The sequence below is a fragment of the Neovison vison genome, chromosome 7 (genome assembly GCF_020171115.1).
Source record: "Neovison vison isolate M4711 chromosome 7, ASM_NN_V1, whole genome shotgun sequence".
NCBI classification, from domain to species: domain Eukaryota; kingdom Metazoa; phylum Chordata; class Mammalia; order Carnivora; family Mustelidae; genus Neogale; species Neogale vison.
Genome location: NC_058097.1, coordinates 51,482,182 through 51,508,157, shown reverse-complemented (window position 1 = coordinate 51,508,157; position 25,976 = coordinate 51,482,182). Strand labels below are relative to the sequence as shown.

The 25,976-nt window shown below is 56.5% G+C and overlaps 3 protein-coding genes across 10 annotated transcripts; all 3 read right to left on the bottom strand.

Annotated features, from left to right (window-relative positions):
- Positions 1 to 1,812: 1,812 nt before the first annotated feature.
- Positions 1,813 to 8,083, bottom strand: MAMSTR (MEF2 activating motif and SAP domain containing transcriptional regulator). Of its 2 annotated transcripts, XM_044256954.1 has the most exons (10): positions 8,026 to 8,083; positions 7,487 to 7,570; positions 6,304 to 6,342; positions 5,468 to 5,649; positions 5,087 to 5,271; positions 4,432 to 4,534; positions 4,042 to 4,236; positions 3,507 to 3,752; positions 3,376 to 3,430; positions 1,813 to 3,184 (listed from the first exon to the last, which is right to left on the bottom strand). In XM_044256954.1, the coding sequence occupies exons 2-10, from the start codon at positions 7,542 to 7,544 to the stop codon at positions 2,901 to 2,903; spliced, it is 1,347 nt and encodes a 448-aa protein (XP_044112889.1). In that variant the 5' UTR covers positions 7,545 to 7,570; positions 8,026 to 8,083; the 3' UTR covers positions 1,813 to 2,900. The 2 variants fall into 2 exon arrangements, with proteins under 2 accessions (XP_044112889.1, XP_044112888.1); XM_044256953.1 differs by lacking the exons at positions 7,487 to 7,570; positions 8,026 to 8,083 and adding an exon at positions 6,974 to 7,152 and having other exon boundaries at positions 4,432 to 4,546.
- An 884-nt stretch (positions 8,084 to 8,967) lies between these two features.
- On the bottom strand, positions 8,968 to 20,662 carry RASIP1 (Ras interacting protein 1). 2 transcript variants are annotated; one of them, XM_044256940.1, is made up of 12 exons: positions 20,535 to 20,662; positions 20,182 to 20,322; positions 18,812 to 19,497; positions 17,181 to 17,536; positions 14,497 to 15,150; positions 13,686 to 13,723; positions 13,297 to 13,448; positions 13,075 to 13,190; positions 11,747 to 11,990; positions 11,371 to 11,543; positions 9,967 to 10,114; positions 8,968 to 9,388 (listed from the first exon to the last, which is right to left on the bottom strand). In XM_044256940.1, the coding sequence occupies exons 2-12, from the start codon at positions 20,316 to 20,318 to the stop codon at positions 9,189 to 9,191; spliced, it is 2,904 nt and encodes a 967-aa protein (XP_044112875.1). In that variant the 5' UTR covers positions 20,319 to 20,322; positions 20,535 to 20,662; the 3' UTR covers positions 8,968 to 9,188. The 2 variants fall into 2 exon arrangements, with proteins under 2 accessions (XP_044112875.1, XP_044112876.1); XM_044256941.1 differs by having other exon boundaries at positions 13,075 to 13,178.
- A 251-nt stretch (positions 20,663 to 20,913) lies between these two features.
- On the bottom strand, positions 20,914 to 25,894 carry IZUMO1 (izumo sperm-egg fusion 1). 6 transcript variants are annotated; one of them, XM_044256946.1, is made up of 9 exons: positions 24,014 to 25,894; positions 23,506 to 23,580; positions 23,241 to 23,327; positions 22,967 to 22,987; positions 22,544 to 22,624; positions 22,256 to 22,356; positions 21,823 to 21,976; positions 21,323 to 21,527; positions 20,914 to 21,058 (listed from the first exon to the last, which is right to left on the bottom strand). In XM_044256946.1, exons 1-9 carry the CDS (start codon positions 24,246 to 24,248, stop codon positions 20,935 to 20,937), a joined length of 1,083 nt encoding a protein of 360 aa, XP_044112881.1. In that variant the 5' UTR covers positions 24,249 to 25,894; the 3' UTR covers positions 20,914 to 20,934. The 6 variants fall into 6 exon arrangements, with proteins under 6 accessions (XP_044112881.1, XP_044112880.1, XP_044112878.1 ...); XM_044256945.1 differs by having other exon boundaries at positions 21,302 to 21,527; positions 22,544 to 22,987; XM_044256943.1 differs by having other exon boundaries at positions 22,544 to 22,987.
- Positions 25,895 to 25,976: the final 82 nt, after the last annotated feature.

Genomic DNA, 25,976 nt, shown 5'->3' with positions numbered 1-25,976 from the left:
GGAGTTGGATGCTGGTGGGGCGACACCCTGGAGGTGCAGAGAGGGAAAATAATGGAGTGGAAATCAATGATGGGGAGCAGCAACAGAGGGGGGTGCATGGTAACATAGACCAAGGAGGGAGGGAGAGACAGGGGTGGAAGGAGAAATGGGAAGGGGCAGGGGAGGAGGAAAAACAGAAAAATGAGTATATTCTCCAGTCTCCTCAATGTGTCCTTCCGGAGATTATGTCTGTAAGACAAATGGATAGGGGATCCTGGGTGGCTCAGTGGGTTAAGCGGCTGCTTTTGGCTGGGGTAGTGATCCTGCAGTTCTGGGATAGAACCTCGTGTTGGCCTCCCTGCTCGGTAGGGAGCCTGTTTCTCCCTCTCCTTCCAAGCTCTCTCTCTCTCAAGTAAATAAATATAATCTTAAAAAAAAGAAAAGAAAAGAAAGGAAATTGATAATTTTGGTCATTTTTCAAATATATTCTTGGTCTTTTTTATGTGCCGACTGAGCTCATGGGATGGCAATGCGGTGCTCCCCATCTTCCTGTGTCCCCCTTTGGTCCAGCCCTGGGGTGCAGTGCAGTCCTCTCCCTGGGGCACCAGAAGGAGCAACCGGAATGTGTGGAGAAGGTTTGGGTGACAGGTGGTGGGGAGTATAGAGCCCAGGTCCTCTCCAGTGCTGGCTTCAAACATGTACCCAGTACCCAAGCCGGTGCACATCTTTCAAATCTCCTACCGGAAAATTCCTTAGCCTTCACCCCTTGCCCTGACTCCCTCTGGAGCTGCCCCCCTCCCCTGGACATAGGAGACAGGGGGACAGAGAGTCACAAGCTCAGAGTCGGGCCAAGACAGAGACAGACAGAAGCCCCACCACACCCCTTCCTGATCTTTCCTGCGCTGATGGCATCCCTTTACCAACAATTTTCAGCCTGATAGGAAGGTGCCCGCAAGCCCCAGCTGCCTCCTGCCTCCAGCCCCAAATTCTGAGGCAGCCACAGCAGCCACGCCACCTCCCTTTTGTTCCAGCAGCCCTGGCCTCACAAGGTTCCCCAGGCCGTTCCTCTGACCACCCTCCCGGTTCCCCACGGCTTCTGGTACTTTCTAGGAGTCATGGCCCCACTGCCGTGAAAATACCTGTCACCCAGCGCTGGAATTTTCTCTGTGCAAATGTTCAAGGTTCACCAGAGCAGAGACTGAGGCTCTGTTTTTCCAACTCTGAGGGCACAGTTGCCCTCAGATCTAGATCCCTCTTCCTGACTCTGGGCACCCAGCCCCCAATCCTCTGTGTGCTCTCTTGCATTCATTATGGCTTTTCATTTCCCATATTTCTGGTGTTTTGACATCTGGAGGGATGGCCCTTCCCAGAGCTAGCCTATTCCACGGATAATAAAGGACTCTCCCAGGAGCGTGATTTGCATATGCAAATCAACCAATCCAGAGCCCAGACCCCCCCCAACCTCTTCCTTTATGAGCTCCTGTACTCTGGACCATGATTACTCTGCTTCATCACCCCACGACCACGTTCCAGACAACTAGGGATGGTCCCTACACCCCAGAGCCAGCTGAAATCATGCACACTAGACAATCTTAAGCCAGCTTACCCTCTCTCCTCTGTTCCTTTGCAGGGAAACCACAACAAAGGCTCTTGCTCCAGGCTCCCCTCTCCCCCTCTTGCCTCCTGACCAACAGTGGGACCTCCCCATGTGGCCATGCATGGCTTCCACACCCCCTTCTTTGGGGATCTGTGAAAATAACAAACTATCCTTTTTTTTTTTTTTAAGTAGGCTCCACATCCAGCATGGAGCCCAATGCAGAGCTTGAATTCACGACCCTGAGATCAAGACCTGAGCTGAGATCTAGAGTCTTCCACCAAACCGACTGAGTCACCCAGGTGCCCCAACCAAGGATCTTTTCCATGGCGGTCATTCCGATCCATTGGCTTCCCCACACCTGAATAATAATAAAACCTACACTTTACAAGATTTTGCTGCTAAGGGCTTCCTCTGTGTCCTTCCTCCCAGGAATGCCCTGGGGTTCAAGGTGCCCAGCAGTCTACGCCCCACCCTCTCCTCATGACCCACAGCCTCAAACTGACCAGAGGGGTGTAGTGGAGTCTCCAAATATGGTCCCCAATGACCATGCCTCCAAGATACTTACATCTGTGTAGCCCCCCCTCGCATATCCCGCCAGCCCAACTTGCATCAGCCAATGGAGTGTAGTGAACATGACACTGGACCAGTCCCAAGCTCGGTCTTTGTGATACTGGCAGCTTCTGCTCCCCCCTTGAGTAATGCTTGCTTTGGAGGACCCTGAGGTACTGTGTAGGGAACCCAGCTACCCTGTCGGAGAGACCACAGCCCAGCTGGCTCCAGCCTACTAGCTATTCCTGCCAAGGCGCAAGACAAGTCTGAGCCACCTTGAATGGTCCAGCCCTCTTGGACCCTACGCGACTGCAGCCCTAGTTATATGATGCTGGGGAATCACCTTGCTGAACTGGTCAACCCATGAAATTGTGAGTGAGCCTTCTCTCCTGCACCCAAAAAATACAGACCACCTTCCAGACTCCCATCTAGTTGGCAGCACTAGGGAAGGGGATAAGTCGGGAACAAAAACATCCGGGAGGTCTCCGAAGGAAGCAGCAGGCAGCTTGTTTGCTCTGGCCAGCAGCAAATGACACATCCCGGCCCCCAACCACACAACCATGGAGGGGATCACATGGAGGTCAGGCAGGGGAAAGTCAGGCGGTTAGCATGTCAGCAGCGGTTGGGGGACGCCAAATGAGGATAAGAGGTGTCTCTGATTCTGTGTCTGTGGTGGGAGGGGCTCTGCCAGTTGTCCGACCCCCTCCTTTGAGAGTCTGTCTCAGTGACCTTCCCATCCCCACCAGTTCTCCATCCCTGGAAACCACAGCACCCATCACCATGGATCCGCCAGCAGGTCCCACAGCCGAGTTCCACTGGAGTCAGATAAGTCAGCAGAGAAGATGCTGGGGGGTGGGGGGCCACAGCCTAGCAGAGGACCCCCACTTAGAGCCTCCAGCCAGTCCAAGGAGTCTGTGGGGCCCCTGGGAGAGGGGGACGGAGAGTTTGTGGGGGACGGGAGCGAGGAAGAGAAGACAGATGAGAGGCCTTCGGAATCCGGGGAGGAGGACAGCACGTCGAAGGAGCCAGGGAAGTCCAAGGGGATGGGGGGCAGCGGGTCTGCAGGAGAAGGGATGGAGTGTGAGTTTAGGAAGGTAGAGATACGGACCCCACTTGTTTCCAGAAATCCAAGTCCCCAGCCCACTCCTCCCTAGAACCCAGGACTCCAGACCCTAACTCCTTCCTCCCGTGGACTAGGTCTCCAGAACCTCAGCCTCCTCCTCCGCCAAATCTAGGAGTTCGACTCTTACCCTCAGGCTCCACCTGATCCTCCAGGATGTCATCAATGCCCCGGTTCGGAAGCAACTGCGGATGGGCAGAAGCGGCGTGAGCCGGGGATCCCGCCCCATCCTGACCGAGACCCTGGCCCGCTCCCGCTCACCTGCGCCCGGCGGATGGCTTCCTGCAGCTCCTCCTCCAGCGTCAGGGCCGCTGTGGGCAGTGCCGCGGGAGGAGTCGGTGCTGGAGCCGCAGCCGGAGCCGCAGCCGCAGCCCGAAGCGGAGCCGGAGCCGGAGCCGAGGCCGGAGTCGAGGCCGGAGCCGGAGCGGGAGTCGGACCCGCAGCGGTGGCAGGAGTTTCCGGGGCACGTGCAGGAGGCGGAGCGTGAGAGTTGGCGCTGGGCTTAAGCTAGAACCGCAAAGAAGCGTTCCCATATACCACGCCCACCGGGAGCAATCCCACCCATTCGCAGCTGTGGCTCCACCCCCTGGTCTCCGGGCCCTGCGCTCGCTGGTCGACCGCCCCCCTCCGGCATCGCCCCGTAATCTTTCATTGGGTTCTCTTCCCTTATGATCCGCCCATTTGGGAGTCTTAGCCATGCCCCGCGCACCTCATTGGCTATCCTTCTATCGACTTCCCGCCCAATCCCGCTTTGTCTTCTCCTCACTGGTCCATACGCGCGTAGCCCCGCCCTCACCGAGCCCTGCCTCCGGACGGCTCCCAGAGCCTTGGGCCTGAGGCGCGGCCAGGGAGCACACGCTGGACGGTCGTCGCGCCGCGGCTTCGACCGCTCGCGGGGCAGGGCGCCGCTGCGCATGCGCTCCAGGAGAATCGACTTAGTCCCCGACACAGGGAGGCCCCGAAGGCGCAGCTGCTGCCGGAGCTCTGAGACCTGGGGTGGGGGAGCGGGAAGAGGCCTTGCTGGGAGGGTTCCGGGGCGCAGGCGGGAGCTGGGGCTGGACATTTGGAAAGCAGGGACTGGGCATCCAGGCTCCTGGGTCTCCGATGGGGCAGAGGCTGCGGGGTTAGACCTGTGGGTACCCACCGAGGGAGAGGGCCAGCCTGGGAAGTTACTCCCCACACTCACCGTCAGCTCCTCCAGCTTAAGGGTCTGAAGTTCCAACTTGTGTGGAGGGGGCAAGGGGCTGGGGACTCCAGGTGGGGAGGGAGTGAGGGCAGTGGGCTTCGTCCTGGCGGTAGTCCTAAGGAGGGAATCAGAGGTTAAAGGGGGTGGAGAGAGACGGGGCATTCCAGGGTCCTCAAAGGCAGGGGCTTGTGAGGAGGAAAGAGAGGCTAATTCCTGGGGCGCCTGGGTGGCTCAGTGGATTAAGCCACTGCCTTCGGCTCAGGTCGTGGTCTCAGGGTCCTGGGATCGGGGTCCTGGGATTGAGCCCCACATCTGCCTCAGCATCCCTGCTGAGCGGGGAGCCTGCTTCCCCCTCTCTCTCTGCCTGACTCTGCCTACTTGTGATCTCTCTCTCTGTCAAATAAATAAATAAAATCTTTAAAACAAAAAAAAAAAAAAAGAGAGAGAGAGGCTAATTCCTGTGCGTGGGCAATCTCTTGGGTTTGAAGCCAGGACTCCCTGGGAACTGAAGGAAGAGGGACTGGGAACTTGGACTCTCGAATCGTGGGGGAGAAAGGGTTTGGGGACTGGACTCCCCTGCTCTTGGACTCTGGGTTTGAGGGAGGAGGATGGGGAGCCTGAATTTTTCCCCAGAGAACAAAACCAGGGATCATACCTGGGAGGTGGCTGCTGTGACTTTGTCCCTTCCCATAGAGGTGGTCCTAGGGGACCCAGGGCCAACCCTTTGGCCTGGGGGTTTACCCTGGACCCCTGTCTCCGCCCTGGGGGCATGTACTGGTGGTAGGTCAAGTTCCCCTTTGGCTTGGGCTCTCTCCAATGTTGGGAGATCTTGGGGGACTCCTGAAAAAGTGGGTGTGATGTCATATGCTTCAGCTCTGGCCCCACTGTCCTGCCTCAGAGAGTCATGCAAAGCATGGCATCAGCTTGGCATCAGAAAGGTGGCATCCATCAGAAAGGAGCCAAAAGGGCAACGGCAAGGATGACCAATGCTAGCTAGACTCTCCGGGGTACTTCTCCTCACTCACTGGAGACTCACCTTCAGGGACCTCCAAGGGCGGTATTCTGATTCAAGAAGCAGGTCCCCAGGGTTGAAGAGGAAAGGGGTGGGGCCCTTGGGCGAGACTGGGGCTGGAGCTCCGGGAGCCAGAGCGGGGTCTGTGGCTGAGACCCAGGGATCTGGATCCAAGACCGGAGAGGCAGTGAAGGACCCGGAAAGACCTGTAGACAGGAAGCCGGGCAGGGAGGGAGAACACTGTGTGGAAAGGAGGGCACTGGAGGCCTCAGCCACCCCCCATCCTCCCCTCACCCTGCCAACTCCCCACCCCCAGTGTGGGAGGGAAACCCAGCATTAGGAGGTGGGTGCCCAGACTCCTGGATCTCAGGGCAGAGGTTCCAGAATTTTATATTCTCCAGAAAGGCAGGAATCATGTCCTCAGTCACTAAGGGGTGCGGTGGCTGAGGATCAACAGATTTTGGGGTTTTTGCTCAGCAGCTGTGGGGCCAGCACTCCTGGTTCTTGAGGAGAGAGAGAAGCCGAAAGCCACATCCTGAGATTCGAGTGCGTGCCAAGTGTGGAGTCTGGGATGCCTGTCCTCTCCAAAGAAACGGGATCTGGACTCACGCATATCGTCAGAGTGGGAAAAGTCATAGAGAAGGAAGCAAAGCTATGAGGGGGGTGGGGGAGCCAGGAACCTGTACTCTGGGGTCCTCAGGAAGGAACAGAATCAGACTTAGGGGTATCCCTGGTATAGGGGCTGGGGCTCGGGAATCAGTGCCTGACATCTGGCAGCTGCACTCCGGGGCGTGTCCCCCCCCCACACCGGTGGTGGGCCACCATCCATCCATCCCCTCCCTTTCAGGGCCCAGACTTACTTGGGTCCTGATACCGTCTGTGGATCCGAAGCTGGAGGACTATGGAGGGAGGAGGGGGGCAGGAGGAGAAAGGCGGGAAGGGAGTGTCCAGGAGCCTGGGCTGGCAGGCCGTGTGAGCTGCAGTTGGCAGGACCTACATGCCAGCCCCCTTACACACCCCATGCAGGCGGGTGGGCCGGCAGCTTGTTCCCTCTCCCGGGCCTCCTGCCTGCTCCCTGCTCCCTGCCAGAGCTGTTCTGGAACCAGGAGCCAGCCCTGCCCCCAGCTCCACCTGCCCCCTTCGTGAGCACGTGCCCACCCCCACCCAAGGCATGATCGCCATCTTGGCAGCCCGGCCTGTGGGCACCTCACCTCTTCTCGTACATGCGCTCCTGTTTGCACAAGCCTGCTTCCTTCTGTGTAGCCCTGGGGCCTCCCCACACTCACTCCCTCTGCACACGCATCTCCCTAGGCTCTGGTCTGGTACCTGAGCCACTTTGGGGCACTTGCACCCTTTGATATACTTCCTCCTTGGCTCACTCTGCCTTGGCACCCACCCAGCCTTACTGACACCTCTTTGCACATTCAGGATTTGGCTTCAGGTTCTGGAGCAGGGGTCTCTCTGGGCACATTGCACGTGCACTCTCTGGCACACTCCTTGTACTTTGGGGACTGGTGTCTTTGTACCCACTCAGCATATTCATTTGCATGCTTGTATGCCCTTGGCCTACTGAGGAACTGACATCCAGTGCCACACTCCCTTGCACGCTTCCGGTCTGCATTGGGACCTAAAATACAACCTTTGCATGCTCAAGGTTTGCTACAGTGCACTGTCCCCTCAGCAACACTCCCACACTGCCACACTGCCCACTCCCCACTCTGTGCACTCCTCCTCTTTGCATGCATTCAATTTAAGCCCCTGCTCCTTTACAATACCTGATCTGCAAACCCGCCCCTAGCCACTCACTCCTCACTGTTTACAGGAACATGGCGTTGGCCATTTGCACCCTCCTTGAGCCCCCAAAATTCAGCCTCTTTGCTTGGGCCTCCTTTATACACAAATGACCTTTTGCCCAGAAAACACCCGCCTTGTTGGTCCCACGGCCCCCCTCCCGCCTCTCCTACCACACACATTACCCAGGAGTATTTCAGTCCCAGGATCCAGAAGACCCCTTCCCTGTATGCATAGAGAGAAGGCTCTCACCAGATCTGAACTTGGAACGAATGATTTGGGAGCGCTGAGAGGAAGTCGCGAGAGTCATTGCCAAATCTGTGATGGGCACCTGGACTGAGGGGAGGACAGGGTCCCCATGGGAGGAGGGTCAGAGTGGAGGTCAGGAGGCTGTCCCTCCATGTGAAGGCAGCAGGGAAAGGGCCTTGGGGGCTTAAGGATAGGAGAGGCCTTGAGTCAGAACTTGGGGGAGGAGGGTCTGGGAGCCTGGAATCCTGGTTGAGGGCCCCAATTCCTGGAGCCTGGGGGAGGAAACACTGGGTGGGATCTATGAAGGGAGACCCTTCACCCACGGGGTGAAGGGACAGCTCAATATTCTGAAGGTACTAGAATCCAACACCCTTGATCAAGAGGGGAAAGGGACCTGGTAGTTCCTGGGGAATGGGAAGGGTCTTTGCCACCTGCGTGGGTGGGTGTCAGCCACCATGGTCTGTGAGGAAGGGACTGGGACCAGAGAGGTGACAGAAGAGTTAAGGTGGGATCCCCCCGCCCCCATCCCAGGGGCTTCTCACCAGGTGAGCTCCGCGCAGCAGTGCTCTGGAGCGGGTTGAGTCCCCCGATCTAGGCTGCAGGCCGCAGGGTCCGCCCCACCAGCCTGGGACCGCCTAGGACACCCCTTTCTAGGGCGTGCCAGGAGCCTGTGGAATGGGGCGGGGCGGGGTGGGGGAGACTGGAGACCCGCCTGGGACCCTGAAAAGGGGCGGGAGCACGGGTTGGGAGGGACTGGGGCGGGGCGAACGTCGGGGTTCCCTGGGTCGCTCCTCCTCTGCGTCCTGAGGCTGCGGGGTCGGGCGGGGCAGCGGCGGGCGGACTGACAGACGCAGGTGCCTGGAGAGGGGCGCCGGTTGAGCAGCGGGAGCAGGTGGTCGCGACCCAAGCCTGCGGGCAGGTGCCACCTGTCGCTTATTTTTTCCCTGACGCAGCAGCAGGAGTAGGATTTAGGGGAGTGGAAAATTCAAACTGGAGCCCCGAACTCCTGGATCCGAGGAAGACGGGGGCTGGGGACCTGGACTCCCGGGTTTGAAGGAGGAGTTGGGTGGGGGCCCGGACTTCCGGATGTGAGGAAGGAGGGATGCCAGCACAAGGACGAGAGATGTTGGGATTCAGCAGTGTGCCCGACAGGCAGAAATGTCCAGATGGGGGCTGGGGACCCGGACTCCTGGGTCTGAGGGAGAAGAGGGCTGGACTATAGTCTTTGGGGTCGGAGGGAGAGAAGTCTGGCTCCCTCCGGCAGGACTAAGGGCCTGGTATCTGGCAGACCAAGCTTAGAGCTCTGTCCTGAAATGCGTGGGAGGCCCCAGGTCTCCGGGTTTGGATTTCACACAGCAGGGCAAGCTGAGGCCGAGGCTATAAATACCTCCTCGGACTCGGCAAGAACCCAACACTCTAGTCGAGGACCCTGGTGCTCTAATCCGCAGAAAATCATCACCACCAGCGTTCCCGAGTCTTACAAGTGAGGCGTTGCCAATACCACAGATACCTTTATTGCTCCTTGCGCTCACATCCCAAGCCCATCTTCCCATTGTCCCAACCTCTACTACCCGAAAACTCAAACTCCCGGCATCCCACGCGGGGAAAGAACTACAACTCCCAGAGAGCTCTGAGGTCAGACGGGCTCCGGGGAGTAGCAGCTGAAGAATTTTTCAAGGTTCGCGCGCTCGTCTGTTATTGGCTTTCAAGGAGGCGTGGCCACGGGAGGTCCGTGGCGGTGATTGGCCGGCAGTTCCTGCTGCTCAAGATCCCAGAGGAGGCGGCGGAGCCTGCGCAGTTCACGGTGTAGGGCGTCGTCCGTCACAGGACCCGTGAGGCGCAGGCGCGAGCTGCCCAAGGGCAGGATGAGGGGAGGATGGGAAGAGAAGCTTTCGAAGATGTCCCCTAAGAGACCAAAGAAGACGGAGTCAAACTCTGAAAATGGGCGTGGGGCAGAAGTGTTGGGGAGAGGCTGTGTCACGCCCGAAGGAAGGAAAAACTTCGAAACCCCAGCAATTCCTAGAGCTGGATCCACGCCATCAGGACTCTCGGGAGTCCTCAAGGATCATGGGAGTTGTAGTTTCAGACAGAGAAAGGCCACCGTTGCTCGGGAAACGGACGAGGTGTTGGGTTCTTAGCTGCATAAGGAAGGAAGGTCTGGGAACTTAGTTTTACGGAAAGGAGGGGACTGGAACCTGAACTCCTGGGTGAAGAGGGAAGGTTGTCGGGGGAAGAGACTGGGGCCCTGAAGCCTGGGGGAAAAGGGATCTAGGGGTTGAACTTATATACCCTGGGGGAGGAGGGTGTTGGGGTCCATCACTTAAGTCTTGATGGAGGAGAGGGCTAAGGGTCCAGAATCCTGGGTCAGAAGGAGGAAGGGGCTGGCGCTATGGATTCCTGGGTCCTGAGACCAAGAAGAAACAAAACAAAACAAAACAAAAAACGCTGAGAGCTCCAGTGCCTCTGTCCCCGTCTCTCCTCACCTGTGTCCACAGCATCTCGCTCTGCAGGGGGAGGGTCCCAGGCAGGTGGTGGCCCACGGCCAGGACCCAGCTGGTAGTGGCTGAGCAGATGGTGGAGCTGAGCAGGGGTCAGTGTGGGGTGGTCAGTTCGTAGGCTGCTCCATGAAGCCTGGTGGGAAGATCAGGTGAGAAATCTATGGTCATTATTGGGCAGCTGAGAAACCCTAAAATGGAAGGCCCTCCATAAAGGGCATGGATGTGGTGGGTAGATTGTGGTGTCTGTGCGATATCTTCCAGACACTGTGAGGCCAGGCTGTCAGCCAAAGTGACAGTGGGAAAGGGCGCTTTCAGTGGGAAAGGGCACTTAAATAAAATGTGATTTGGGGCACCTGGGTGGCTCAGGTCTGTTGTCTGTTCAAGTCAAGATCCCAGGGTCCTGGGATCAAGCCCTGCATTGGGCTCCTGGCTCAGAGGGGAACCTGCTTCTCCCTCTCCCTCTGCCTGCAGCTCCCTCTGCTGTGTGCTTTTGCTTCCTCTCTCTTTCTCTGTCAAATAAATAAAATCTTTTTTAAAAAAGTGATCTGCTTCTGCATAGATGAGGATGTAGGAGTTGGTGGGGAGGGTGGAGAAGAACAAAATTGGCCATTAGTTTGTATTACTGAAGCTGATGACATGTACCGAAGCCTTCATTACTGTACTGTAGCTGCTTTTTGTATCTGAAAATTTCTACACCCAACTGAGATGACATCTGAATCATCACTGGAGTAAAACCCAAACGCTTGGAACCCAGACTGCCTGGGTCCAAAAATCCCAGCTTGACTACTCATTACTTTCTGGCAAGTCACTGTCCCTCATTTTCTACATCTGTCAATTGGGTGTGGGCAGGAATAGCGACTACCTAACTGGGTGGTTCCAAGGATTCAATAAGGCAAGATTGCAAAGTGCTTTGGACACTGCCTGGTGCTTATCGAATGCTCTATAAAAGTTTGGTAGATATAAATAAATGAAATCAAGTCACTTATTCTACCTGATTCTCAGTTTCCTTGTCCGAAATGAATTATCAGTTAATAACCTATTTCATGAGGCTTAGTCAACATTCGGTGAGAAGCGCTAGACAGTGTCAGGTGTGTCGTTTATGTTCCATGCATGATTTAACTATCACATTCCTTGGTCTCAGAGCAGACTTTCTGAATCAGCACGTCTGAGCGTGGGGGGCCTTGGAAACTAGCAATAGTGAGTCCCATGGGATTCAGATGCAGTTGGGGACACTTGTGGCTGATTTCCTTCTACTGTCGATGCATCACCCACAGTGTCAGAGCTGGGACCAGGGATAACACAAAGTCCAAGGGGAGATCCGAGGGTGACTTGAAAACAGATGATGGCTGAGTGGGGTGGGGAATCAAGAGGTCAGGGATCAGCAGTCACCTTGAGAAGGGAGGTGCGGGGCACGCAAAGGAGGTTCACAGCTATCGAGAGTTTCCGGAAGAATTCAGTGGCAATGTCACCCAGCCCAGCCCCCTGCAGCCAGTCCAAGACAAGGTCCAAGTTCGTTCGGATTTGGACCGCTCGGGACCATTGATAGAAAGGTCGACCTTGACCTGTGGGGAAGAGTATGAAAGGCAATGGGTGTGTGGACCTGGCCCTCCCACATCCCAGATCCTTCCTATCCTTCAGCTTGGGATCTGGAGCTTGCTCTCCAGAGTCCCTAAACAGGCTGGATCCTGGGGCGTGGTGTCTGATTTGATGGGTCTCAGAGGTTCCCATGCTTTCCTCCCTGCCCCTTCCCCAGTCTGACCCTCACCTCGTTCCATCAGCGAGTTGAGAAGGGATGCATTGGAGAAGAAGAACAAATAACCGAAAGTCTGAGACACAAGGTCCGGGTGCAGCTCACACTGGCTGGTCAGTTCCAGGGCCGCCTGGAACACGCCCAGGGTAGGTCTCAAGCCTGGAGGCATGGCCCCCAGGTCTGCGCCAGGCCCTGGCAGCTCTGCCCCAGCTGTGAAAGGGTTACTATCCAGGAGAGCCGGCAGGGTTGAATACAGAGTCTAAGAACACACAGAGATGAAAACAAGTGATTGGACTGCACTTCCTGGAAGTTTCAGGGTGACAGAGCTTCTGGGAATTCTAGTCCACTCTACCTGCAACACGATAAAGGTTCTTTGTGAGAAAATCCCTACTTTCCAGATGGGCATCTAGCATTCATCAGGCAAAGGACACCTCAAGTCTTAAGAAAACCTCCCGGAGTTTCTTGGGAATTTTAAAACCACCTCTCCTACCTCATAGGACTTGTAATTCTCAACAGAGACAGCCCAGAGTTCCCGAAGGAAAGAAAAAGAATGAAGAGTCAGGAAGTGGGGGTTGCATGGCAGTGAGCCAGTGGAAAGTGAGATCAGGCTAAGGACAGGAAATGAGGTCAGAGGCAAAGAAAAAATAAAGCTACACTTGGCAGGGATGGACAAGAGGCGAAGCGTTGGAGGAACAGGCTTCACCAATCAAGGCTGCTAAAGGAACAGAAGGACTCTCCCCAAAGATCTCCTTTGCTGTTACAGATAGGGACTCAGGCCCACCAGAAGTCTGAAATCCTAGAATTCCAAGACACCATTTTAAGGTCAAAGGTGGTGGGGGACTGGGGCAAAGTCCTGCAGGACTAGCACTCCAGGGAGAACCTCTGTGGCTCGGAAAAGGGAGTGAATTCAGAGCTGTAGGAAGTAAGTCAGCAAACACCGGAAGTGAGGCCAGATTCGAGAGGACCTTTCATTTAAATGACAGTGTCCGGCACTGTTTGAGTCCTATCATCTATCCATTGATTGATCATCTATTAAATTTACCAGTGGACTTAGAAAACAGGAGCTTAAAAAAGTGAAAATGGTGATAGAACCATAGGTAATAAAGTTAGCCTGTCAAGAGGGGATCGTTATAGAGACAGGAAGAGAACCGGAAAGACAGGAAGTGATGTAGGCTCAAACAGGAAGTGGTACCAGAACAGCAAAATGCTTCGGTGAATGGGAAGTGATGTCAGAGAAGCAGGGACTCTTATAAGGTCAAACAGGAAGTGACATAGGAGCGATCTGACATAATTCCAACCGGAAATGAGATTATGTCAGACAGGAAGCAGGGGAGGAGACCAACCTTGGTGAGGTAGTAGACAGACTGCTGGAAGGTACACATGATGACCTCGTCCAGGAGGGCCATGGCCTCATCACATAATTCCAAGTCATTGCAGAGCTGTGGGTCTGAGGACAGACCTGGGGGTGAGAGAGAGAACCGGAGGCTGACAGGCAGGAGCCCAAGTCCCCAAGCAGCAGGAATGACAGGGGGCTTGGACAGGCTTGGGCTTGGGTCAGAGCTCACCCTCCTGGTCAGCCTCCTTCTCCATCTCCAGCACCTTCTCCTGCACAAAGCTCAGCAGCTCCGTGGTGTTGGCCATCCATAGCATGAGCGGCCGCAGCTCTACGGACACAGCCTCGGGAGTCAAGGGCACCTCCGGGACTCCCTCCGGGTGGCTGGGGAAGGAGAAAAGGACCTGTGATCTTTGCCCAATCCCCACTTTGTCCAAACCCCGAAATTAGACCCCAAGGTCTAATTGGGGACCGAGACCAATCCTCATTTCAGGGCTGGAAAAGTTGAGCGGTGAGGAAGAGCAAAAACCTGCACTAAGCCAGGAATGGAGTGAAAGAGCCCCCGCTGCAAACCCCCACCCCTGCATCCCTTTAATTCCTTCTCCCCAGAACTTCTCTTACTTCTCGGGCTGACGGTCTCCAATTTCCTTAATCTTTTCCTGTAGAACAGAAAGATCAGAGTCAAGGGTGGGGGGGGGGGTTGGGGAGAGGCCTACGAGTTAATACCCTAGTGTTTCTAGAAGCACCTTTTTGACAGAGACTCTCCCCACTCAAATGGACTCTAACCCTCAAGCATCAGAATGGTCTCTCCTCTTCTTACCTTTTAAAACACAAACCCTTATGATTGTGAGTGGTCTATCGCCCTCAGGTCCGCTCAAATAGTATCTTCTTACCCCGCCCCCGCCCCCCCCCAAACAAGACGCTTCCTTAACCTTCTAATGAGCCCTAGCTCAGTGGGCTGGAACCCATTGAATAGAACCATATAACTCAGTGGGAATGGAAACCCCATTCTGGATGATTTCTCCCAGGCACTTCCATCTGTAAATCGGACAAATTTGTTCTTCCTCCCCTCCAAGAATGGTCTGGACCGCGACTACTCAAAGCCCCGCCCAAGGGGCTGCGGTTCTCAACTCCCACAATGGTCTCTCCCGACTTCTCATCCAACGGGATCTCGCCCGATCTCCCAGAATGATTTCTCCCGTTATCCCACAGGTGCAAAGGTGGTATTTCACTGCCTTCTCTTCTAGCACCGTGGATGAATCCACAGCTCCCAGTATCCCCGTGAGCCCCCTTGCGTAATAGCCCCAAACACCCCCCCACACACGAACATCCTGGAAGGAGTGGTTTCAACCCGCCCACACAGCTGGAAGGTGGAGAGGAGGCGTGGCTGGGGAAAGAACCTAGGGCGCCGACGGTGGCGGGCGGCACTCACCCAGACAGCCTCCTTGATTAGACGGGCCAGGCGGCCCAGCAGGCGTGGGAGGTGGCCCAGCTCCAGTTCCCGGGCTGAATGCTGCACGCACAGCGCCAGCAGCGTGGCGGGCCCGAGCGGTGGCAGGTCCCCAGCGCCCGCAGCCGCAGCGCGCACAATCTCGCCCAGGAGCGCCTCTTCCTCGCGCGGCCGGAAGCGCAGCACCGGCTCGCGGCCGTCTAAGTAGGCCGCCAGCGCCTCGCCCCGCTCCTGCAGGCCCCGGCCGCATAGGCGGCAAGAGAAGGCCCAGCCGGGACCCGGCGGGGCGGCCCCAGGGCGGGCGGGCAGCCAGGGTGGCCGCGCCGGCCCCGAGCCTCCAGTGCGGGGGTCCTTGTACATGAAGAGGAAGTGCTCGCCCAGCCCCAGCAGATCGCCAGGGTGCAGCTCCGCCTCCCGCAGCAGGAGGCACCCGTTGTGCGTGACTGGGGCACCCCGGGATGGGCGCACCATGGCCGGGGGCTCAGGTCCCGCTCGCACAGTGCAGTGCCGTGGCAGGATGTCAGGGGCATTGAGAAAGGTGTCCACATATGGGGCCGGGGACCCCCCGCGGGCCGAGGAGTTCCCGCCCCGGCCAAAGACATGCTGCTCCCGCGTCATCACATATACCACGAAGTCCTGGAGGGGAAAGGAAGATACAGGAGGGACAGCTTCAGGCGAAATGGACACTTGCAAGGAGGACCTTTTGTCACACTCAACTCGCCCATCAACCACCTTCCTTAGAATGAACACTTCCAAGGAGATCTCTTGGGATGTCAAGGACTCACCAATTACCTCCACCCAAGCATGCATGAGTGGACTTCTCAAAGGCACTTCCTGTGACAGACTGCCCCCTAACACTCATCTTGAAGATCAGCTGCTTATAAGGAAATCCCTTTCTTTACAGGGGCTCTAGAATTCCCCTCCCTCAAATTGTTGATGCTTTCCAGGAAGCCTTTGTCCAGTAGACTCTCCCATCTTCTCACCTCCTCTGAATGGACCCTTACAAGGCAATCCGTTCCCACAGTACACTTGTCCCACAACATCCAGCTCAAAGAACAGGTGCTTCCAAGAATACCACACCCCGCTACTAAAATGGACTGTCCTATTACAAAGAAAGAATGGAACTTTCCAAGGAAATCTTTCTTTTAGGAACCCCATGATGGAGACTACCAAAGACGTTTCTCCTTCCAATAACAGCTTCTCTGAATATTTCCAAAACAAGGGATAGATATCTCTAAAGATATTCCCCCTTCGAACAAAGGTTTCTTCCATTTTCTCCACCCCACAAGTATGCACTCTGGGGAGATACCCCTTTCTACAATGAACTCTCATTTTTCCCCAACCCATGCTGGACTCACTTCCAAAGAGACATAGTACTACAATGGACTTGTCTACCACCCTCATTCCCATGATAGAGAATTCCAAAGATGGCCACTCATGACTACATGAGTGCAGATAAATTCCCCTCTATGAGAGATTCACCTCTTACTCCTGATCCCAAGGAAGAAAGACTTCCAATGAAGCCTCTTTCTTAAAAAGGAATTTCTTGTGAACCTCACTCAAAAGAATGAATGCTTCCAATGTTTTCCCCTCTTCCAATAAGAGACACTCCTATACTCCCAGAACAGATCCTTCCGATCTTCCCAAAATAGACCTTCCTATTCTCCAACCTTGCCTGGAGAAATAGGCTGTTGTAATATATGCAAACTCCTCCCTATAATGAACTTGCCCCATCCTCTTGCCCCAACAAGGAAGAATGAATTCTTCTAAGCGAGCCCTTCTCTAAATAGTCTTCCTCATTCACTCAATTATAAAGCCAGGCCACCTAACCCGATTGATCACTCTCTGTGACAGTAAAAATGGGACTAATCACTAAGTTCCACCAGTGGCCTTTCCCACTGATTCCCAGAAGCACCTGTTGAACGTGGCTTGTACCACTTGGCTGTTACCCAAAGTTGAACAACATCATGAAAATGACTCTCCCAATCATCACCTGCACAAAAGTGAGTATTTCCAATAATACATTATGTTTCTATTAATGAAATAATTTCCCAGTAACTCACTAGTAATTTTCTAACTCCTAATCCTTTCTCCCCCTCTGCTTCCTAACACTCAAGCAAGTTCTATTGTCACCCAAATATAAAAAATAGAAGTATGAGTATCACCTACCCCCATCAACAATAGTCAGATCGTTCTAGTGTAAACCAGCACCTTTAAAGAATGGATTAGTCCACTCCTTTCCAAAAAAATGCAGGCTTATTCAGAACAAGATTCCATTCATCCATCAAATTATCTTCTTCCCAAACAAGACAGACACTTCCATTACTCCTCATCAAGAAACAGAACCTTACATGGAGATCCCTTTTTTACAATAGACTCTCACAACCCCTCCCCACCAAAGACAGTGCTTTCCCTCAGTTTGGCTGAAATGAGCCATGGGCTACTTATTCTTCCATCCAGATCTTTTCAGCCATCAACCCCCACCACTACCACCATCCCCCGGCCCTCCATGCCCCATCTCTGACAATGACATCTCCTACCCTGGAACCTTACTGGGGCATACCTGAGACTACCAAAACCCAAGGAATTCTGGGAGTTGTAATTTTGTCTCCCTGCCACGGAAGGGTAGAGCATAGGTCTCTCCCAGTGGTTTAGACTGCGCTTACCTGGGCGTCTTGATAGCCCTGGAGCAGCAGGAAGTAGGGACGGTTGCTGGGAGCCTGGATGAGGCACTGGGTTAACTGATCGAAGTCGCCAGGGTCTGCGGGTCCGATCTGGGCGTCCGCTGCCCCCGGGGCCATGCTAAGTGCCTGCTGCCGGCGCTCCTGCTGCCGCCGCCGCCGCCCCTGCAGGCTGAGCTCCGACACGCTGCGCCGCAGGGACAGGTTTTCCGAGCGCTCTTTGCCTCCGGTCCCAGCCGGGGGCCCTGACCCGGATCCCGGGCCCGGACTGGCTAGCGCCGCCCCGCCGGACGCCGCCCGGGAGCGGTTCTTTTGTGGCCGCCACGAGGGGGCGCCCGTGCCTGCCGAGAGACACCGAGGGATGAGGCTGAGACTGGAAAGAGGCCGATTGTTAAGAGACGAAGAATTTACCAGAGAAATGAGGCGGTTTCCCACATTTAGGTTTTTGCATACGCAGTTCCCTGTGCCTGGAACACACTTTCTGCCTGACTCCTACCCACTTTGCAGTTTTCAGCTCAGAAATTCATTCTTTCAACTGTTTTTTGAGGGAGAGGGGGCACCTACTACGTGCGGGGCACTGCTGCACCACACCGGGCCCAAGGAGTGAACTGATTGTTCTCACCAGGCTGTAAAACATAGCAGGGTGGGACCTTTACCTGTCATGTGCTCACTGCATTCCCCCACGGCCCTAAATAATGTGTGGCCAACGGTAGGCGCTCAACGAATGCTTTTGGGAGTTGGGGGGAGAGAGCGATGGTTATAATCGCCATTCTTTATTAAGCAACTACTATGTGCCAAGTCTTGTACTAAAGCCCTGTTATACATGATCTCATCTCACCTTCGCCTAGGGTTTCGCTCAGTTTAACTGGCAAAGGATAGATTGGAATTCAAGCCAGAGTTCAAAGCTCATGCGTATAACTACTACAACACTTTATCACTCAAAGGGAGATTCAGAAACAGAAAAGCTGTAGAAGGCTCCCTGAGCGGCCCGTGGCCCTGAGCCAGGCCCCATCCCTGCCAGACCCGGCTCCGCGCGCCCTGTTCCACCAAAGGCATCACCTGCTGTTCCAGGCCCGGCCTTCTCCGTGACCGGGCCCGCATGCAAGCATGACCTTCCTCGGCCTCTACAAACACTCTCTCTCTTCATTTCCCTTGAGCCACCCTCGTCTCCCATTCACACTCTGCAGTCCACAGAGCCTAGGGCACCTGCTCCAAGGCCAGCTCCCTTGAGGCTCCGCCCTACTCTAGGCCCAGATCAAGGAGTCCATTTCTTCACTTCCCAAGTCCCTTCCCCTTATACGCTTAATCTACACGGGCCTGGTCCCTCATGAACCCCTTCAACCTATTGCTCTGCCAGAGGCCAGGCTGCCACTCAACACCTCTGTTCTGCAGGCCCCGCCCACTAGCTCTGCCAAAACCTCTGGCCTGGCCCCAGCTCCACTCCCCACTAGACCCGGTGCTATAGGTCACTCCCAGCCCTCTTCTCTACGACTCGTCGCTCCAGTCCCGCCCGGATCCTGCCCTGCCCCGGCCCCGCCCCCAGCCCCGCCCTACCTCCCGCAGGCCCCGCCTTAGCCCGCAAAGCCCCGCCCCCAGAATCCGGCTGGCAGGCTCACCATCGCTGTCCGCCGCCCCGAACGCCTCCTGCTCCAGGCGGCGCGCCTCCTCGCGGCCCCGCAGCTCGAAACGCCGCGCCCAGCCGGGCCGCGCTCGCCACAGCTCCTGCACCAGCAGCGGACGCTCCGAGTCGCCCAGCACGCGCAGGTGCTCCGCCCGCCAGTCGCCGCTGCCCACGCCTCCCGCCGCCGGCCGGCCCAGCGCGTCGCACAGCGCGAAGGCGTCCACGCAGCTGCTCTCGCCCGGGCTGCCGGCGGGGCTGCCCGCCAGCCCGTAGCGCTCCAGCGCCTCGGCCACCAGCTCACGTGCCGTGGAGCGCGCGGTGGCCAGTACGCTCTTGTAGTTGGCTCCCGACGCCAGCCCGGCGCCGAAGATCTTGAGGACCCCTGGGGGCGCCGTGGCGCGCGTGGCCAGCGGGGGCTCGGGGGCCACGCCGGCTGACAGCTCCGGCAGTTTCTTTTCGCTGGCCCAGCGCTGGGCGCCCCCTGGAGTCCCGGGGCCTCCCGCGCCGCCGGACCCCGTGGCCCCGGTCCCCGAGCCCCGAAAGAGTTGGGAGATGCGCTTGGCGCGACTCCCCGAGGCTCCTCCGGCCGCCTTGACCGCACCCACTCGCCGCAACTCCACGTGCGGCGGCGGCGGGGGCAGCGGCTCGCTGCTGCGGCTTCCCGTGTCCGAAGAAGACGACCTGGGAGCCCGCCGGGGAGTGGAGGCGGGAGAAAGACCCAGAAAGACAGGCAGAGAAGGGAGTAGATGGTAGAGAAGGAGGGAGGTGGGCAAAGATCCAGACAGAGGGGACAGAGACCCAGGGAGGAAGGGATGGCGGCGGTGGGGGCGGGGGCGTGGACAGAGACCCATTGAGAGGGAACAGGGAAGCAGAGAAAGGGCAACAGAAACCCAGAGAAAAAGAGGGACGGAGCCCCAGAGAACGAAGAAGATGGGAGACAAGGTACCCACAGAAGGGTGAGAGATTGGGGTGGGGGCGGGGGGGTGTGAAGCAACAGAGATGAGGTTGGGCAGAAGCCAGAAGCAAAGAGAGAGATAAATACATAAATAAAAGGCAAGTCCCCCAGAAGGAAATTCCAAGAAGCAGGGAGGGGAGGAAGGAAGGTGAACCAAACCCCTGTGTCCCCATCCCCGTGTCCATCCAGCCTAACCCCATCTACAGCCCCAGGACTCCCCACCCTGGGCCTGAGAGCGCTGAGGCCCACGGTCTCCTCCTGCCTGCCAGCTCACTTGCCGTTCAGGACAAGAACTGGAAGCCAATCCTTGGGGCCCCTGGCATTACCTGGCACAGAGACTGGGTTATAAACGGGGACAAATGGGAAGCAGATGGGACAGGGGAAGGAGTCGGGGGGGTGGGGGGACTCACTTAACAGAGGCAGCACTGGGCCAGCGACGTCCCAGCTTGGCCAGCTGCTTCCTGGGGGAATTGATCCACAGGCCCACGGGGAGATGTAGCTTCCCGAAGCGGGGGCTTCCGCCCTCCTTCCGCTCACCAGATAGCATGGCCCTAAGGAAGAGTGGGTAAGACCCCAAATTCTGAGGCCCTGAGTGGCAGGGTAGGGACAGAGGGGGACTGGGACTCCTCAGTCATAGAGGGGGGCTGGGGCTCAGACATTCTGAGTAGAGGAGAAAGATGGGAGCCTAGACTCCTGGGTGCTGAGATGCGAGGTGGAGGAGGACTGACTCCTGGGTCTGGATTCCTGGGACCCTGGCACTTACCCTGCGTCAGGTCCCAGCAGCACCCTGGGGCCCTGGCTCCGTTGGCCCTGTTGGTTCCTGACCCCGCTGCTCCTGTTCAGCCTTTGCCTCTGCCCCAGCTCCCAGCACTGGGTGGGGGACAGGAAAAGGCAAGAGGAAACCCGGCAGGAAGAGCGGGGAGGGGGCGTCCTGTGAGGGGACTGGGCCTGGGGGAGGAGATCTGCGTAGGGCTGGCCTTTCCCTGCTCCTTGATTCTGGAATTACGTCTCAGCCGGTTGGGCCCTTCCAGGACTCCAGGAGCTGGCTTCCCGGCCCCTCCTCTTAGACAGGAGACCATCCCCAGACCCCGACCTCTGGGGAAACCAAAAGTTAGGATCAGACCGGAGGAATGAGTCAGATATCGAGACAATCAGACAAATCTTTATTTGTGCCTTGACGATGTGACTTTTTCCTTTGAAACCTGTGGTGGCGTGGCAGACTCCTTCATGGTGCCCAAACAGTCTTTGATGCAACTGATCACCCTCTCAGGCCGAAAGCAAAGTATCCTGGGGGTGGGGGTTGCAAACAGCAGAACCAGATTAGGTCCTGCGTGAGGGACACCCCTCCCAGCCTCCCTACATTTGATCTAATTCTAGCAGTGATCCAAGCTTAGCCCACCTAGATAAGCCCCACCCTGTTTTCTAAGACCCATCCCCAACGGAAATACAGCTCCCAGTACTTCTCCCTAGCTCCCAGACCCCCTCCGGCGTTAGGAAGTTGGAAATCCCGCCCCTTGCTCCAAGCCCTGCCTTCTTCAGTGGGCGGCTCACGCGGTCGCAAAGCCGATTATCAGCACCACAAAGCCCCAGATCAGCAGTCCGATCAGACGGCCTCTCAGCATGTTCTCGGACTTCGGACACTGTGTCGATGTAGGCTGGCCGGCTGGGGGCCTCGGGAGGCTAATCGAATCCCCCGGACCTGCGGACTCCCCAGCCTGGCCTGACGGTAGCTCTTCACGGATCCTTTCGGGCAACACTGACAGAAGAGAGGGAAGACGTCCCGGGAGGGCACGAAGGTCCCGCCCGAGCAAACGCAAGCCTGCTCCACTCCACCCAGCCCCAGGACCCACGCCTTGCAGGAAGGAATCCAGCCCCTAAGTGACTGAACACTGTGTTGGGAGGGCCACACCCAGGGCACGAAGCCACACCCTCGTGACCTGAAACCACACCCCTGCAGAAAGGGAATGTGGCCCAGACCACGCCCCTGAAGGGGACTGCTTTCCCCGCCCGGACCTTGAGTCCCATACTGCTGTCAACAATGCAGCACTAACCTGTGACTCGAAAGCGGAGGACCGTGGCGGGGATGGACTGGACAGTGCCCAATCTGCAGCGGTAGACGCCTGCGTCATCTGCGGTCACCGCGGTCTTGGTCAGGATGGGATCTTTCCCCTCGGACAGCAAGGTCTCAGAATTTTGCCCCCAAACCTAGACCCAAGCTCAAGGGGTCACAGAGGCCTGGGGAATTCAGGGTTTGGGGTTGTACAAGGGTGAGATCATCATGGGGCCTCAGCGGGGGAGATGGGAGTCCCGGGTATACTGGTCGGGACATGGGGCCCTCAGGTATCAGTAGAAACCAAACCTGGTAGGTAGGTCATGGGTCATAGGGATTGTGGGTGCAAGCCTGTGGTGGATACAGGGATCAAGGAGCTCACACAAGCCTGATGGACTTGGGGATCAAGGATTACAGGATTTAGAGGGCCCCACCCTGAAAAAGCTGTAATCGGTCAGGCCTTGAGAGAGTCGATGCCAGTTGAGCTCACAGTTCAGGATCATATCTTCCTTCTCGTGGACGAGTACTAGGCGCTCTGAGGGTAGGGGGTTACGGTGCGATGCTTCTTCCAAGTTCGGTGCCCTTCAACTCCCTCCCGCTAGGTCTCCGCCCAGCCTTCTCCTGTCTGCCGGCTCCAGGCTCCGCCCTCTCTAGATTCAGGCTCTCCTCTGGCTCCGCCCCTCTTGCACCGCCCCCACTCCTGCCGGCCCCAGCTCTCTCACCCCCGCAATCAGGGTGCTTCCGACAGGCGTGAACCTGCCTCTCGCAAGAATTGCACCAGACCAGACTCTGCAACATCACACCTGAAGGAGCGGGATCAACGCTGTATTCGCCCTGAGAGAGGAGGCTAAAAGGAGAGGGCAGGGCCAAGGGCTGGGGCGGGGTCAGGTGCCCAATCCCGGGGAGGTCAGCCCAAGGGGCGGGGGTAGAAGGCACCCCCGCTGGAAGAGGAATGGAACCAGGCTCGGTAAAGAGTGCAAATACAATATGACGGGCTCTCCAGTAAGCCCGCAGTAGGAAAGGACTGTGGAACCTCTCAGACGTGGAGAAGGGAGAAACATCGAGACCCAAAGGGGGAGGAGAACGGCTGGGTATTACCGGAGCGACCATGAGGGATAAGGACCAGTTCCCAAATTCGGACTCACCACATTGGTTGGGACAAAAAACTGCCTCAGAAGAAAGAAAGAAAAAAAAATGATTATCAGATTGCTAAGTTAAAGGAGATGAGAGGAGGCAATGGGTTGGGGTTTGAACTCTTGTGTTTGAGGGAGGAAGGACCCAGGTGCCTGGATCCCAGGGTCCGAGGGAGGACGGAGTTGGGAGAGCGGAGGGGCGGGGGGGCGGGGGGGATGGGGACAGGGACTCTAGGACTGTTGAAAAAGGGGCTGTGGTCCCTGAGGGACTCGCGTCTTCCCTCACCCTCTTTTTGGAACTGAGCTGCAAAGCGGGCAAAGATATCCTTCTGCAGGCTCAACATCCAAAACATCTCCTTCACGAAAAGCTCACCTGGGAAGGAGCGGGGTGACACAGGCCCTCACTCAAAGCCATGCGGCTAGGAGATGACAGAGCCGGAATTTGAACCTGGGCAGTTTGGCTCACAGAGCCACTACCAGACCAGTTGTCACCAACTACCATTTCTCCGAAAGATTCTGGAGCCCCTCCCCTGGCCCCTCTGTGTATTTACCTTCTACGTTACTGTCTGTGATACGTTTCAAATCCTTCAGAAAACTCCAGGATGCGTTTTCCAGTGTGGGCTCATCTGGAGGGGTGGGAGGCCGGGATGCGGGGAGGGGGAGATAGAAGTCCAGATTACAAGCCCTACTGCCTCATTGGCTCGCCTAGTGTCAGAAACTACAATACCCATGAGACTACTGGGCAAAGATAAGACTGGTAAAGGGCTTGTCTGCCCATTGCCTTCTGGGAGTTGTAGTTTTTTAAAATGTAGCTTTAAATTTTGTTTTATTTTTAAGCACAAAAGTGGAGGCTAAAGTGGGGGAAACAGCATTTGCCAATCCTGGGTAAGGCCCAGAATCTGCATTCCAGCCTTCTCCATTCCCGAGCCCAGTAGGCTCTGCCTCCAGCCCTGCCTTCCCTTCCCACTAACCCTGCCCCCGCCCCGGCACCCCGCTATCCTAGCCACAGACCCCTCCTTTCCCAGGACTCAGGATTTCTACGCTCTTCCCTGCCCTCACCAAGAACCCCCATATAGGATTCCTCGTGAATTGGCAGGTTCTTGAAATCCAGCACGGCATCTTTCACCCTTTTCATAAAGCTTCCGTGGCTCTCGGCCGGCAGGTGGTCAGGCAGGTAGTCCTTCTCCAAGGAGTCTAGCGCCTCCACGACCTTTGTAGCACACATGAGACAGGCCCGGGCAGGAAGCAGGCAGCTGGCCAGCGCCGCCACCAGGAAGGGAAGTTGCGGACCCATTGCGACCGGAGCGCTCAGGCCGCGCCGAACCCCGGGGAGGGTCCTTTTACCCCACACTTTCACGCTAAGTGGAAAGATGCCCTTCTCCGAGACTAAGACCCTTAATTTGCAGGGCGCACACTTCTCGGTTAGGAAACCGAGGAGTCCGGAGACCCGATGAGCCCTAAACAGCCGCTGCCCGACCTTGAACTTGAATGCTGTGTCCTCAAATACAAGGACCCGCTGAAGAGCCGAATCCAGGCTGAGGGCTTTTAGGCAGGATGAGCAGGCCACGTCGTTCCACTCTGCTATTTTCCCACGACTAAAATTAAGGATTTTGTTTGGGGGCGAGGGTGAGGTCGGTCCCGTGATTTGGAGAGCTTTTTGACTGGAGTCACGGTCACGGTTCGCCCCGGTCTACGAGGAATTTCCACAGCTTCCCCTTTCTAGCTTCTCACATGGGCCCAATTCCCCAAAAGATACTCCCAGGGAGTTTTCTCGGCCCCGCCCACAAGCCCAACGCGGAGTCTGAGAAGACCGCAACAAAGGGAGACTCCGCCTATCGTTCCATGATATCACAGAGGCGGCCGCCTTTTCAAACTAGAATTTTCCCCGCGCCTACCCGAAAGGAAAGTATCTTGTCCCCTCCGGCTTCTAAAACCAAGGAAAGGACTTCTGGCTTTCAGCTTCCTCCCCTCCCTGAGCCCCCGGACCCAGGCTTCCGGCTAGGTGCACTTGGCCTTTTGCAAACCTGGCGTGGAGCCACGAAAATGAAGAAAGGGGCCCTTTCTAGCCCTAGGACTACGACTCCCAGGAGGCCCTGGGGTCTCGCCCGGCCAGTCCGATGGCTCTATGGGAAATGTAGTTCCGGAGTTGCACACTTCACTCGCTTCCTCCTACACTTTCTCTCCCTACCCCTTGGGGCTTGATGCCCAGGTCCCAGAGGAGAGAGGCCTAGGGCTAATACTGAGGAACTGGGGTTCTTTGGGTCCTGGAAGGTGTCTCCTTTTCTGCATCATTGAAACAGGCCACCAGAAAAACAGGGACCATGACTCACACAATTCTGAGAACAAGAGATGGCCAGATTTGAGCAGGACAATATCCCTAGATGTGAATGAATCCCTAGCGGTTCTGAAACTTTCCTCCTACACACACACACACAGGACTCCAAAACACTGCAGGGACAGGCATTAGTGATGTGGCCTTTTAATTCATACCTCCCTCTCCCCCACCTGTGGCAGCCGAATCAGGAATAATCCCTCAAAACTCCCTTAGGAAGACTGAAAAAGGGGTGTGCATTCTTCTGGGTGGACAGATGTGATCAGAGTTGTCTGTAAGAAAGCTAGCAGGCCACCTTCAACCCCTTCCAAAAGCCTCAAGGCGTTCCTGGAATCTGAGTCCAGAATCCCATCCTCCTTGGCCAGACCCTGCATTCCCTTCTGCCTGGGTCTGAGGACAGCCTGGGTCTGAGAACTGCTGAGGGTCTGCACACCCTCCATTCGTTTCAAACCTGAAGTCAGATTTAGTGGTTCTGTGATATCAGGGGCAGACCAGGGTTGGCAAGGGGCACAATGCCAGGAGCTTTCTGCAAGGAAGAAGGAAACATTTAAGCTGGCTGAATTGCAGAAAATGGATTCCATCATCCCTCCCCACCCCTCACCCCTTCACCCCCCCACCCCCACCTCCCCCAGCCCAGTGGGTGGGGGGGGGATGAGGGGGTGAGGGAAAGGGACGCAGAAGAGGAAACTT